This window comes from Schistocerca piceifrons, chromosome 8 (assembly GCF_021461385.2).
Source record: "Schistocerca piceifrons isolate TAMUIC-IGC-003096 chromosome 8, iqSchPice1.1, whole genome shotgun sequence".
Classification (NCBI taxonomy): Eukaryota; Metazoa; Arthropoda; class Insecta; order Orthoptera; family Acrididae; genus Schistocerca; species Schistocerca piceifrons.
The window spans coordinates 387,523,857-387,537,982 of NC_060145.1; the positions used below are offsets into that span (position 1 = coordinate 387,523,857).

Here is a 14,126-nt window from a genome sequence, read left to right on the forward strand (position 1 = left end):
ACCAAGATATCGCTACCTCGTACATATATCTCGCGAAAAGACGATGAAGATAAAATGAAAGAGATTCGGGCCCTGAAGAAAGCTCACCAGAAATCACTCTTCCCGCGAACAATATGTGACTGGAACAGGGAAAGGGAGAAAAGATACAGGTTGTAAGGATACCGTGACTGACATCGACGCTAGCGAGCTATGTAGTAGCAGGCGCTGGCTGGGAAGTCTTCCTTCTAGAACATTCTGTAGTCTCCCGCACTGACGTGTTTCGTCGAGCACCAACCACGGCTACTAGAATACACGATAGGGGTCACGCTCAGCCAGGCTGTGAGCTGTGGTGTCACCGTTAACCCTCCTGGCACGTCGCACTGCACTGAAGCTTAAATGCACGCGGTGCACTCACGGGTCACTCATACGCTGGTATGACTGCAACACAGGTTTTCTAGACTACAGGGTCTTACGGGGATATGGAACAGGTTGTGAGGTCATCTTTGGCCCTCGGGTTTGAATGTATGGAGTGACTGTTGCTGAATGTTGTCCAACGGACACGTATGCCCATAATAGGTATTATGAGACCAGTTAAAGGCACTGTTAAATTTGTAACACGAAGGTTACTGGATTGGAGCAGTTTTGGCCTGAAGATAACGTAGTGTAAAGTCGAAACTGGTTGCTCATAAATAAACCTATATAACGGCGACTGGTATTATTTTTATTGAACATTGAACAGCCGTAGTCCCATACTCCATCAGAAGATGGAGTTACATTCATTTCAAGATATCTCTGACAAAAGATAATGCTTTATAAGACAGGCAACGTAAAGTGGCAGCCATTGCAATATATTCAGATGACCGGTTGGTACTTCTTGTTGACAGTCAGAAAAAGAGCATGGAATAAGTTTTTGAACGTATTTTAATTTCATGTAACTCAGCCCTACATCCAGAGAGATGATCCTGTAAATCCGCACTGTTTCGCCAAAGGACTTTCATTTCAGTTTCCATAGTTTTTGGAACAAGTACGCACTGTCGCATTTACAGCAGTGTTTGCTTTCACGGTTAACGTTTTGTCTAGAGGTAATCTCTTCGATAGTTGGTAAGGCGGTAGCTTCGTTTTTATGTTTGAATGTTTCTCATTATTTCGCTCATTACTACGCACTAAATCAGCAACTCGCCGAAAGATGGTAGATTTAGAAATGGATCAGCATCAGTCTTCATCTTGCGTTTCGAAGTGATATTCAACAGTCCATGAACCACGGACCTTGCCGGTGGTGGGGAGGCTAGCGCGCCTCAGCGACACAGATAGCCGTGCCGTAGGTGCAACCACAACGGAGGGGTATCTGTTGAGAGGCCAGACAAACATGTGGTTCCCGAAGAGGGGCAGTAGCCTTTTCAGCAGTTGCAGGAGAAACAGTCTGGATGATTGACTGATCTGGCCTTGTAACATTAACCAAAGCGGCCTTGCTGTGCTGGTACTGCGAACGGCCGAAAGCAAGGGGAAACTAAAGTCGTAATTTTTCCCGAGGGCATGCAGCTTTACTGTAAGGTTAAATGATGGTGGGTAAAATATTCCAGAGCTAAAATAGTCCCCCATTCGGATCTCCGGGCGGGGACTACTCAGGAGGACGTCCTTATCAGGAGAAACAAAACTGGGGTTCTACGGATCGGAGCGTGGAATGTCAGATCCCTTAATCGGGCAGGTAGGTTAGAAAATTTAGAAAGGGAAATGGATAGGTTAAAGTTAGATATAGTGGGAATTAGTGAAGTTCGGTGGCAGGAGGAAGAAGACTTTTGGTCAGGAGAATACAGGGTTATAAATACAAAATCAAATAGGGGTAATACAGGAGAAGGTTTAATAATGAATAAAAAAAATAGGAATGCGGTTAAGCTACTACAAACACCATAGTGAACGCATTATTGTGGCCAAGATAGACACGAGGCCCACGCCTACCACAGTAGTACAAGTTTATATGCCCACTAGCTCCGCAGATCACGAAGAGATTGAAGAAATGTATGATGAGATAAAAGAAATCATTCAGATAGTGAGAGGAGACGAAAATTTAATAGTAATGAGGGACTGCAATTCGATAGTAGGAAAAGGAAGAGAAGCAAAAGTAGTAGGTGAATATGGAATAGGAATCCGCCTGGTAAAATTTTGCAGAGCATAACTTAATCATAGCTAACACTTGGTTTAAGAATCATGAAAGAAGGTTGTATACGTGGAAGAGGACTGGAGACACTGGAAGGTTAGAGATAGAATTATATAATGGCAAGACAGAGGTTTAGAAACCATGCTTTAAATAGTAAACAGTTCCAGGGGCAGATGTGGACTCTGACAACAATTTATTGGTAATTAACTGTAGACTAAAACTGAAGAAACTGATAACTGAAAAAGATAAGAATTTAAGGAGATGGGAACTGGATAAACTGAAAGACCCAGAGGTTGTAGAGAGTTTCAGAGAGGGAATTAGGGAACGATTCACAAGAACGGGGAAAAGAAATACAGAAGAAGAAAAATGGGTAGTTTTGATAGATTAAATAGTGAAGGCATCAGAGGATCAAGTAGGTAAAAAGACGAGGGCTAGTAGAAATCCTTGGGTAACAGAAGAGACAGTGAATTTAATTGATGAAAGGTGAAAATATAAAAATGCAGTAACTGAAGCAGACGAAAAGGAATGCAAACGTCTAAAAAATGAGATCGACAGGAAGTTCAAAATGGCTAAACAGGGATGGTTAGATGACAAATGTAAGGAAGTAGAGGTATATATCACTAGGGGTAAGAGAGATGCTGCCTACAGCAAAATTAAAGAGACTTTTGGAGAAAAGAGAACTACTTGTATGACTATCAAGAGCTCAGATGGAAAATCAGTTATAAACAAAGGCTGGAAAGCAGAAAAGTGGAAGGAGTACATAGAGGGTCTATACAAGAGCGATGTACTGGAGGGCAATATTATGGAAATGGAAGACGACATTGATGAAGATGAAATGGGAGATATGATAATGCGTGCCACGTTTGACACAGAGCTGAAAGACCTGAGTCGAAAGAAGGCCACAGGAGTAGACAACATTTCATTACAACTACTGATAGCCTTGGGAGAGCCAGCCCTGTCAAAACTCTACCATCTGGTGAACAAGATGTATAAGACAGGCGAAATACCCTCAGACTTCAAGAAGAATATAATAATTTTAATCCCAAAGAAAGCAGTTGCTGACAGGTGTGAAAATTCCCGAACTATTAGTTTAATAAGTTACGACTGCAAAATACTGATACGAATTCTTTACAGACGAATGGAAAAACTTGTAGAAGTCGACCTTGGGAAAGATCAATTTGGATTCCGTAGAAATGTTGGAACACATGAGGCAATACTGACCCTACGACTTATCTTAGAAGCTAGATTAAGGAAAGGCAAACCTACGTTTCTAGCATTTGTAGACTTAGAGAAAGCTTTTGACAATGTTGACTGGAATATGCTCTTTCAAATTCTGAAGGTGGCAAGGTAAAATACAGGGAGCGAAAGGCTATTTACAATTTGCACAGAAACCAGATGGCAGTTATAAGAGTCGAGGGACATGAAAGGGAAGCAGTGGTTGGGAAGGGAGTGAGACAGAGTTGTAGTCTCTCCCCAAAGTTATTCAATCTGTATATTGAGCAAGCAGTGAAGGAAACAAAAGAAAAATTTGGAGTAGGTATTAAAAATCCATGGAGAAGAAATAAAAACTTTGAGGTTCGCCGATGACATTGTAATTCTGTCAGAGACAGCAAAGGACTTGGAAGAGCATTTGAATGGAATGGATAGTGTCTTGAAAGAAGGGTATAAGGTGAACATCAACAAAAACAAAACAAGGATAATGGAATGTAGTCGAATTAAGTCGGGTGATGCTGAGGGAATTAGATTAGGAAATGAGACACTTAAAGTAGTAAAGGAATTTTGCTATTTGGGGAGTGAAATAACTGATGATGGTCGAAGTAGAGACTATATAAAATGTAGACTGACAATGGCGAGGAAAGCGTTTCTGAAGAAGAGAGATTTGCTAACAGAGAGTATAGATTTAAGTGTCAGGAAGTCTTTTCTGAAAGTGTTTCCATGGAGTGAAGTGAAGTGAAACATGGACGATAAATAGTTTAGACAAGAAGAGAACAGAGGCTTTCGAAATGTGTTGCTGCAGAAGAATGCTGACGATTAGGTGGATAGATCACGTAACTAATGAGGAGGTTTGAATAGAATTGGGGAGAAGATACGTTTGTGGCACAACTTGACTAGAAGAAGGGATCGGTCGGTAGGACATATTCTGAGGCATCAAGGGATCACCAATTTAGTATTGGAGGGCAGCGTGGAAGGTAAAAATCGTGGAGGGGGACCAAGATGGCTCTGAGCACTATGGGGCTTAACATCTGTGGTCATCAGTCCCCTAGAACTTAGAACTAATTAAACCTAACTAACCTAAGGACATCACACACACCCATGCCCGAGGCAGGATTCGAACCTGCGACCGTAGCAGTCTCGCGGTTCCGGACTGAGCGCCTAGAAGGGGACCAAGAGATGAATACACTACGCAGATTCAGAAGGATGTAGGCGGCAGTAGGTACTTCGAGATTAAGAAGCTTGCACAGGATAGGGTAGCATGGAGAGCTGCAACAAACCAGTCTCTGGACTGAAGACAACAACAACAACATTAACAGCTCACTTTCCAAATCCTTTTCACAATTCGAAAGGTTGAAATGTACTGAGCGTACATGAGCATTCTCAACTCAAAACATATCTGCACGTTTACAAGCATTTATTCATTTTCATTTCTTGGCATTGGTTTTGGAAATTATATGAAACTTAATCTCTTTGTTGTCTGCTGTGGTTAGTACAACTGCCCACCGCGAAGCAAACCATTCTTTTTCGTTTAAAAATTGAATCTAAAAAATACGTCGGTACACTGATAATTATGGCGTAACTCTGGACTCAATCGCCAGTCACAAATAAAAATATACGCTGCCTTAAACAACCTTGTTTTCGCTCGTAAACCCAGTTATAACAGAATATGTTTCAGCAATTGCGAGCAACTGAGCGCTGGTTCTGCGCATACACGTCGCTATCACTGCCGTATAGTCTACTGTCCCTGGTTCCAACTACGAAGCACGCGAGGCCATTGTGAATTGTTCAGTAGCGCACTGATGGAAACATTTCTTCGGAATAGGAATGCCGAATGATCCGTGGCATTTTTTTTTTTTTTTTTTGAGTGGATGAACTTTAAAATTTGTCAGTATCATCGACGAGATGAATTTGAAACAGTTTGATGTGTTTATTGTAGTTTGAATATGAATAAAAGAAGTAAATGGACGCCATCTTTTTATTACCAAAGAAACTGATCGTGTCTTGCGGTTACCCTGTACGCCGGAAAAGGTGGGAGGCTACAGAAAGTTCTACACCAGCGGTTCCCGTACCATGGACCGTGGCCCACTTATGGGGTGTGGGGAGCATGGTAGTGGGCCGTGAGTGGTGACCGAGAGTCCAAGATAAGATAAAAATTATTGGGAGTTTCAGGGGTTTCACTCGTCAGTTGTCAAGGTCAGCGAGTACAGAATGAAAAAAGAGTTGAAATGCGTGGCACTAATTTATCTTAAATGTTGAAAATGTCCAATATCATGTGCCACCAGGCGGCTAGAAGTGCACTGTCAAAAAAATGGTTCAAATGGCTCTCAGCACTATGGGACTTAACTTCTGTGGTCATCAGTCCCCTAGAACTTAGAACTACTTAAACCTAACTAACCTAAGGACATCACACACATCCAAGCCCGAGGCAGGATTCGAACCTGCGACCGTAGCACTCGCGCGGTTCCGGACTGAGCGCCTTAACCGCGAGACCACCGCGGCCGGCAGTGCACTGTCATATGGAATGCACTGCAGGTCTGCCGCTCATGGCGTAAACACGCAATGTGCCACAATCAGATCTACACTAATGGCCATTAAAATTGCTACACCAAGAAGAAATGCGGATGATAAATAGGTATTCATTGGACAAATATATTATACTAGAACTGATGTGCCATTACATTTTCAGCCAATTTGGATGCATAGGTCCTAAGAAATCAGTACCCAGAACAACCACCTCTGGCGGTAATAACGGCCTTGATACGCCTGGGCCTTGAGTCAAACAGAGCTTGGATGGCGTGTGCAGGTACAGCTGCCCATGCAGCTCCAACACGATATCACAGTTCATCAAGGGTACTGACAAGCGTATTGTGACGAGCCAGTTGCTCGGCCACCATTGAACAGACGTTTTCAGTTGGTGAGAGATCTGGAGAATGTGCTGGTCAGGGCAGCAGTCGAACATTTTCTGTATCCAGAAAGGCCGGTACAGGACCTGCAACATGCGGTCGTGCATTATCTTGCTGAAATGTAGGGTTTCACAGGGATTGAATGAAGGGTAGAGCCACGGGTCGTAACACATCTAGAATGTAACGACCACTGTTCAAAGTGCCGTCAATGCGAACAAGAGGTGACCGACACGTGTAACCAATGGCACCCCATACCATCACGCCGGGTGATACGCCAGTATGGCGATGACGAATACGCGCTTCCAATGTGCGTTCACCACGATGTCGCCTAACACGGATGCGACCATCATGATGCTGTAAACAGAACCTGGATTCCTCCGAAAAAATGACGTTTTGCCATTCGTGCACCCAGGTTCGCCGTTGAGTACACCATCGCAGGCGCTCCTGTCTGTGATGCAGCGTCAAGGGTAACCGCAGTCATGACTCTCAAATGGCTCTGAGCACTATGGGACTTAACATCTATGGTCATCAGTCCCCTAGAACTTAGAACTACTTAAACCTAACTAACCTAAGGACAGCACACAACACTCAGCCATCACGAGGCAGAGAAAATCCCTGACCCCGCCGGGAATCGAACCCGGGAACCCGGGCGTGGGAAGCGAGAACGCTACCGCACGACCACGAGATGCGGGCGCAGCCATGGTCTCCGAGCTGATAGTCCATGCTGCTGCAAACGTCGTCGAACTGTTCGTGCCGGCCGAAGTGGCCGTGCGCTTAAAGGCGCTGCAGTCTGGAACCGCAAGACCGCTACGGTCGCAGGTTCGAATCCTGCCTCGGGCATGGATGTTTGTGATGTCCTTAGGTTAGTTAGGTTTAACTAGTTCTAATTTCTAGGGGACTAATAACCTCAGCAGTTGGGTCCCATAGTGCTCAGAGCCATTTGAACCATTTGAACTGTTCGTGCAGATGGTTGTTGTCTTGCAAACGTCCCCATCTGTTGACTCAGGGATCGAGACGTGGCTGCACGATCCGTTACAGCCATGTGGATAAGATGCCTGTCATCTAGACTGCTAGTGATACGAGGCCGTTGGAATCCAGTACGGCGTTCCGTATTACCCTCCTGAACCTACCGATTCCATATTCTGCTGACAATCATTGGATCTCGACCAACGCGAGCAGCATTGTCGCGATACGATAAACCGCAATCGCGATAGGCTACAATCCGACCTTTATCAAAGTCGGAAACGTGATGGTAGGCATTTCTCGTCCTTACACGAGGCATCACAACAACGTTTCACCAGGCAACGCCGGTCAACTGTTGGTTGTGTATGAGAAATCGGTTGGAAACTTTCCTCATGTCAGCACCTTGTAGGTGTCGCCACCGGCGCCAGCCTTGTGTGAATGCTCTGAAAAGCTAATCATTTGCATAAGACAGCATCTTCTTCCTATCGGTTAAATTTCGCGTCTGTAGCACGTCATCTTCGTGGTGTAACAATTTTAATGTAGTGTAATTTGTCGAAGGAGCAGATTAGTGCTTAACGTCCAGTCGACAACGAGGTCATTACAGACCGATATAGGGAAATCATGGAAAATCTAAATCAGGATGGTTTCAACAGTCGTCCTCCCGAATGCCAGTTCATTGTGCTAACCACTACGCTACCTCGCTCGGTCTAATATGTCGAGCTAGTAGCTTCTCGGATACAGTTATTCACATGAACAGCTCGCTTGAATTTTGCTCATTTAATATCCCGAAACAGGAAGAATGGTTGGTGTTTTACGTCCCGTCCACGGCTAAGATTATGAGACACATAGCTTTACTTGGATCTCTTACTACTGGAAGGGAAGGAAGCAACCATCCCGCCATTTGCATGAAAAGACCTGAGTGACCTCAGGAAATCGATATCTGGATGCATGGCCCGAGAATCCAACCCAGTTCTCTCGAGTGTGAGTACACCTTTTTGCTCAGTCCCCGTGAATATATATAGCTGAATTACTGCTCACTGAGACACTCGATAGGCTTTTCGACAAAATATGTGAACGACCCTTTCAAAGCATATTTTTCGGAAAAATAAGTACAGGAATAGTTTGAACGCAGATAGCAATTTGAGACTAAATGTACCAGTTTTAATCCAGACATAGATTCTCTCGCGGGCGACAAACAATATAAAAAATAACACTGTGTTCCTTTTAACGCTGACCACTTGATTTTGAGTTTTAATCTAGTTGTGGCAGCTAAGTGAACGTAATAAAAATGGTTCTTTATAAAAGGATATAAATATTTTTCAGTCCTTCTCGTACAGTATTGATTACTAATTAGGCGTACTTATACACTCATGCACACACACATACACTCAAATACACACACACACACACACACACACACATGCACACATACATTTATAATTTCTACTTGTATATTTAGTTACTGGTCCTCTAAGCATTTTCACAAAATACGTGGTCTGCACAGTTGAAAAGTTTGGGAACCTCTGATCTAGAAGGTTATGGCTCGTCAGATAACACGTGCTGATATGCAGCTCGCTGGGAAGGTTACGGACAACGGTATCTTTACATGATACACAAAGTATCCTCTGTCACACACCGTAAGGTGGCCTGCGCAGTACAGGTGTTGGCGTAGATAAATATGGAGCAGACACTTGGTCAGATCCCTGAAGTGAAGAAGGGGACTTTAGTCAGACATCTGGCGCAGTGGGCTGGTGTTTACTCACGACTGAAGGGATCGCGTGGTGGTCCTCATGCTCCTGGCGCGCCGGAACTGGTGGCCCGGAGGCGCCGGCAGCAGCATGCCTGCGGGGGCGGGCCCGCCGCCAGGGCCCGGGGGCAGCAGCGCGGACGGCGCCAGCACCAGCGGGGGCGGCAGGCGGGCGGCGCGCGGCCGGCGCGTGCACGCGTAGCAGCAGACGCGCCAGTACAGGAAGCGGAACGAGTGCGCCATGATGTCGCCGATGTTGGACAGGCACAGCAGCATCAGCGGGATGCCCAGGATCGCGTAGAAGATGGTCACCACCTTCCCCCAGTGCGTCTTGGGCGCGATGTGCCCGTAGCCTGCCAACACACGTCCAGAAGCTAAGTTTAGTATGTCACAAAACCACAAACATGCTACTCTAAAGACGCCAGCAGGCGATCAGACATGTTCGTCAAATTCGCTCTTTGCATTCGACAGGTTTGTCAAACAAGCTCGTAGACGTCTAATACAGCCTGATTTTTGAAGAAGCTGTCACGTTCTGTGTATCGAGGCGCAAAGTATTTTCAATCTTCGTATCTGTTCCAATTGTCAGGTAATTCAAAGATACAGGCAATATTTCGGCAAGCAACCGGGTACTGTTTGACAAACGCTTCCGGAAACGATCAAACTTGTTAGTCAAATTGCCTGTCAGCCAAAATTTCTTTCAAACACGTCAGACGCAATCTATTTTTGACAAACACACCAAACAAAGCAGCATACTGGCAAATAATTTTACAAATACGTGAAATCTGAGAAATGTTCTGATGGGCAGCAGGAACCTTAACAGAAGCTACTATAAAAATGCCCTCTCTACTTACGCGGGGCCAATAGCCCCATCCCTGATTCTTCAAATAATCAAACTCCCACCTACAAAAGTTTAGAAAAGGTTTGAATTTACGTTTAAAGTTTGCTGAAAGACAGTAAGTGCTGTTATTATCAAACACTGGATGGGTATAGTCTAGGTAATTTGTGCTCCGTTTTGAGGGAAGCTAGTATTTCACGGATCTCAATGTATAGAACGGATTTCTCGTGAACTAGGTGTTGTCCAAGAACGTAGTTTTGCAGTTGCATTCAGTGGTATATGTCTGCAAAATGTATTGCCAATTGAGATTGTAGTAAAGAAGTAATAAAATTAAAACAACGTAGCTAACGTTGAAGAAGAGCGAAAGTGTAGTAAGTGATAAACTTTTTTCCTTTCATTGCTTTGTAGAGAGTATCAACGGAAGAAGTTTCTAGAAGTTTTGAAATTGTGTGTAAAATTTGTTGGAAGTCGCTAATTGCTCTCATACGCAAATAATAGATAAATATAGTCTGAGCGAATTTCTCTTTGCGAGTTACGAATGCTTCATGACATATACAGTTTCTAACTTTAATGCTTGAGTTACTGTGTTAAATATTTAACGTAAGATTACACCTCTCAGTAAACAGATTATGACAGTATTTTAAATTGAAAAATTTGGTCAATAATTATACGAAATACCGAAAATCAAATATCAGTTACCCCTGGCAGCCGTTAGATAGGCAGCCTGCAACTGGTACTGCGTTCCGAGGGGGTCGCTTAGTAATATAGGTAGTGCCTGCTAGTATTATCTACTCGGAGCTAACAAACAAAGTACATCCTTAGACGTCACGGAAGAGAGACTTCTTAAAACGCTGGATCTTAATCAGGCAAAGAACAAGCTAGCCTTAGAAGTGAATGCAGCACAAAGGGCCATTTGCAATTCACGCACGAAAATTCTGCACCAATATTCAGCTAGACTTTCAGAATGAATCTTTCAATTTGCAATGCAGCATGCGCTGCTATGAAACTTCCTGGACATTAAAATTCTGCGCCGGACCAGAACTCGAAGCCGGGATCTTGACTTTCGCGGACAATGCTCTGAAAGGTGTGTGTGTGTAAATTTTCGTAAGAATTTTTCTTGCTTTGGATGTCTGGAATTGCTCCCGAAAGGTCTGAATTGCTTAGACATGCGCGCACGTCTTCGGCAAAGAAGCTGCGCTGCACAGAGATGAGTTAGAAGTGAAGTTAGAAGTGATCTTTGCTCAGTGAAGATGAGCGCCAGAGTTATCTGTTGATCACAAGCAAAGAAGAGGAGACGGACAGTTGGGGTTTGATGTTGGATGTGAACAGCGAAGTTTTTCTTTAGTAGCAGTAAGCAGCAAACAACGGAAATTTTAGACAATTAGAAGTTGAAGTCAAAAAGTAAAGGGACATTTGCAATTTCTCGCCGTAGGGCATGATAACTGCTAGTATCCAGTGCTGATGTATTGTCATCTGGAACAGTTCTATACAACGTGTAACTCTTATTCCTGGGTTAGTCGTTGCACTGTAGCAGACCGTGAAACATGGCAGCTCCATTGTCGATCTGCACCAAGGAGGAAATGGGGGCAGTGATTTGCTTTTTGTTTGCGGAAGGCGTAAACCTACGAAAATTATTCGTCGAATGCTATCGCTCTATGGTGACACATGTTTATCGCGAAGCAAGATTTACGAAGACCAGGAAAGATCGGGCAGGCCATCGACGTTAACAACTGAGGTGAATTTGGAAGTCGTTGAGGGTGTGGTGATGGAAAACATGAATCACTGTGGACGAAATCGCCAATACTTTACATATCAGTCATGGTTCATCGTATTCCATCTTACATGACAGGCTAAATTTTCGGAAAGTGTTTGCAACGTGAGTACCGAAAGAACTGTCAGCGCAGCATAGGGCGCAAAGGATGGACATCTCCCGTAAGTATCTGGCCTGTTATCATCGCAAGGGAGATGGATTTTTACAGCAAATCGTTTCTGTAGACGAAACGTGGGTGCATCATCACGAACCGGAAATTAAGGTTGCGAGCATGGTTTGGAAACACTCAACATCACCAGAAGTTAGGGAATTTAAAGGTCTACCACCAGCTGGTAAGATTATGCTAACACTATTCTGGGACATGGAAGGTGCGGTAGCCGTTCATTTCACCCCAAGAGACGATACTGTGAACAGTGAGATCTGTTGCGGTGTGTTGCGAACTAAACTGAAACGTGCAGTCACATCCAAACGTCGTCCTGCAGCAAGATAAAGCCCGGCCACATTCCGCCAACGGACGGCCGAAACAATAAAGGAGTTGGGATTCGAATTGCTGGAACAACCGCCATACAGTCCAAGCGATTTCCGTATGTTTGGACCATCAAAAGGAGCGCTCGGAGGAAGACGATTTGCAACTGATGCAGAAGTCATTGATGCGGTGCAAAACTTGTTACAGTTGCAAACAAAACACTTTTTTTCCGACGAAATCAAGAAAACTTGTGAAACGTTGGAAAAAGAGCATTAAAGTGAATGGAGACTATAAAGAAAAATAATATGTTTTTCAATTTCTATCATTAGTATACATATTCCTTTTCTCAAAAGTCCCTTCACTTTTTGACTTCCTCTCTATATTATGTATTAATGGAAGATTTATTGTAGAGAGGAAAAGAATTGATTTTTACATTGGTACGATTTTACACCTTGTAAAGAACGGATTACAACTAATGATGAAGTTTGTTTTACTTGCGGCAGCGGTTTTATAATGCAATACTCTTGTTTCGTCAGACATCCAGATCAGGAATCTGTCGATTTCATTTTTTTTTTTTGTTAGGATTTATCTATCACTGTGAGAGAAGAGGATTAAGTATTAAATTTTGGAATTTTGTGTACGGAAAGATTATACATGTGAAGTTTAATTTTTGTAGTTCTTGGGTTATAGTTACGTGATTTCAGGAAAAGCTTAACTGTTATTGAAATTTTATTAAATTTTATTAAGTCAAATGATATGAGATTGCTATTGAGTTCATTCAACCCAGAGTCATTGTCCACATCCCAAGAGTCAATTAATTTTCAATTTATTCAATACATTATCAAAAGTTGTGAACCAAGAATGACAGCAGTGTTTTAAGAGAACGCATTGCTCCTCTGCATATCTCATTAGTCAGGTTTTGCAGCTGTGTTATCAAGACGCGATGTAACTACGAGAGCAGTTTACACTGCGTTATCCAGTGCGACCCAGCTAACCCAAACAGCATAAAAACAGATTCTTTCATTAATTGAATTTCACAGGGATCAAGTTTAGTTTCAAAGTAATCAGTTTTTCATCAAAGTTCATAGTCATATTTTGTGATAACAGGACATGATTTACTTAGAATCCTCGCGCTTAGATTTCTACACGCATTCTTGCAATTGAATTTCGTCACCAACAGCGTTACGCAAGCTGTCAGCTTTAATGTCTGGTATACTCACTATTCAAAACAGAAAACCTAAAGTTTATCATCTAACAGACAATTTGACATTGAAAGCACACTCAACGTTACAGATCCACTTTCTCTAAAATAAACATAAACACATAACTTTCAGCCCTTATCGGCTGAGCTATCCAGGTGCGACACCCGAGGTGCCCTCAGACCCTTACTTTACCAGTATCTATCAGTACTTTTCATGGAACACCGAAAGTTATAAAAACAGTCTATGCTAATAACGAAATGCGAAAATTGGAATGTTAACTCCTTGGGCGTACTGCTAGGTCACAGCCTGAAATGGTGAGCCAGCACCGTAGCATTAATCAAAGGTTTTGGTTCAGTTACATTTACAAAACGCCTTTACTGCTACAGGTGATTTACAGGAAGCCGGCCGGGATGGCCGAACGGTTCTAGGCGCTACAGTCTGGAACCGCGCGACCGCTACGGTCGCAGGTTCGAATCCTGCCTAGGGCATGTGTGTGTGTGTGTGTGTGTGTGTGTGTGTGTGTGTGTGTGTGTGTGGGATGTCCTTACGTTAGTTAGGTTTAAGTAATTCTAAGTTCTAGGGGACTGATGGCCTCAGAAGTTAAGTCCCATAGTGCTCAGAGCCATTTGAGCCATTTACAGGAAAACAATTATTGAACTATATGAAAAAAAGTAAATTAGCTACAAACTACGACGTGCACACAGTTTATTAACATGTAAACGTCACTACTGATATTCAGAGCTAGGTCATAACATGTTCGATATGAAACTTCCTGGCAGATTAAAACTGTGTGCTGAACCGAGACTCGAACTCGGGACCTTTGCCTTTCGCGGGCAAGTGCTCTACCAACTGAGCTACCCAAGCACGAGTCACGCCCCGTCCTCACAACT

General features: G+C 43.4%; 1 protein-coding gene across 1 annotated transcript in view; it reads right to left on the bottom strand.

The window, feature by feature from the left end:
* The window catches only part of LOC124712373, a 623,942-nt gene that overhangs the window by 91,929 nt on the left and 517,887 nt on the right, over positions 1–14,126 (bottom strand). The window contains exons 3-4 of the mRNA XM_047242669.1: positions 9,116–9,315; positions 8,979–9,025 (exon numbers count right to left, since the gene is read on the bottom strand). Coding sequence (XP_047098625.1) covers positions 8,979–9,025; positions 9,116–9,315 — 247 coding nt within the window. The remainder of the gene's footprint in view (positions 1–8,978; positions 9,026–9,115; positions 9,316–14,126) is intronic.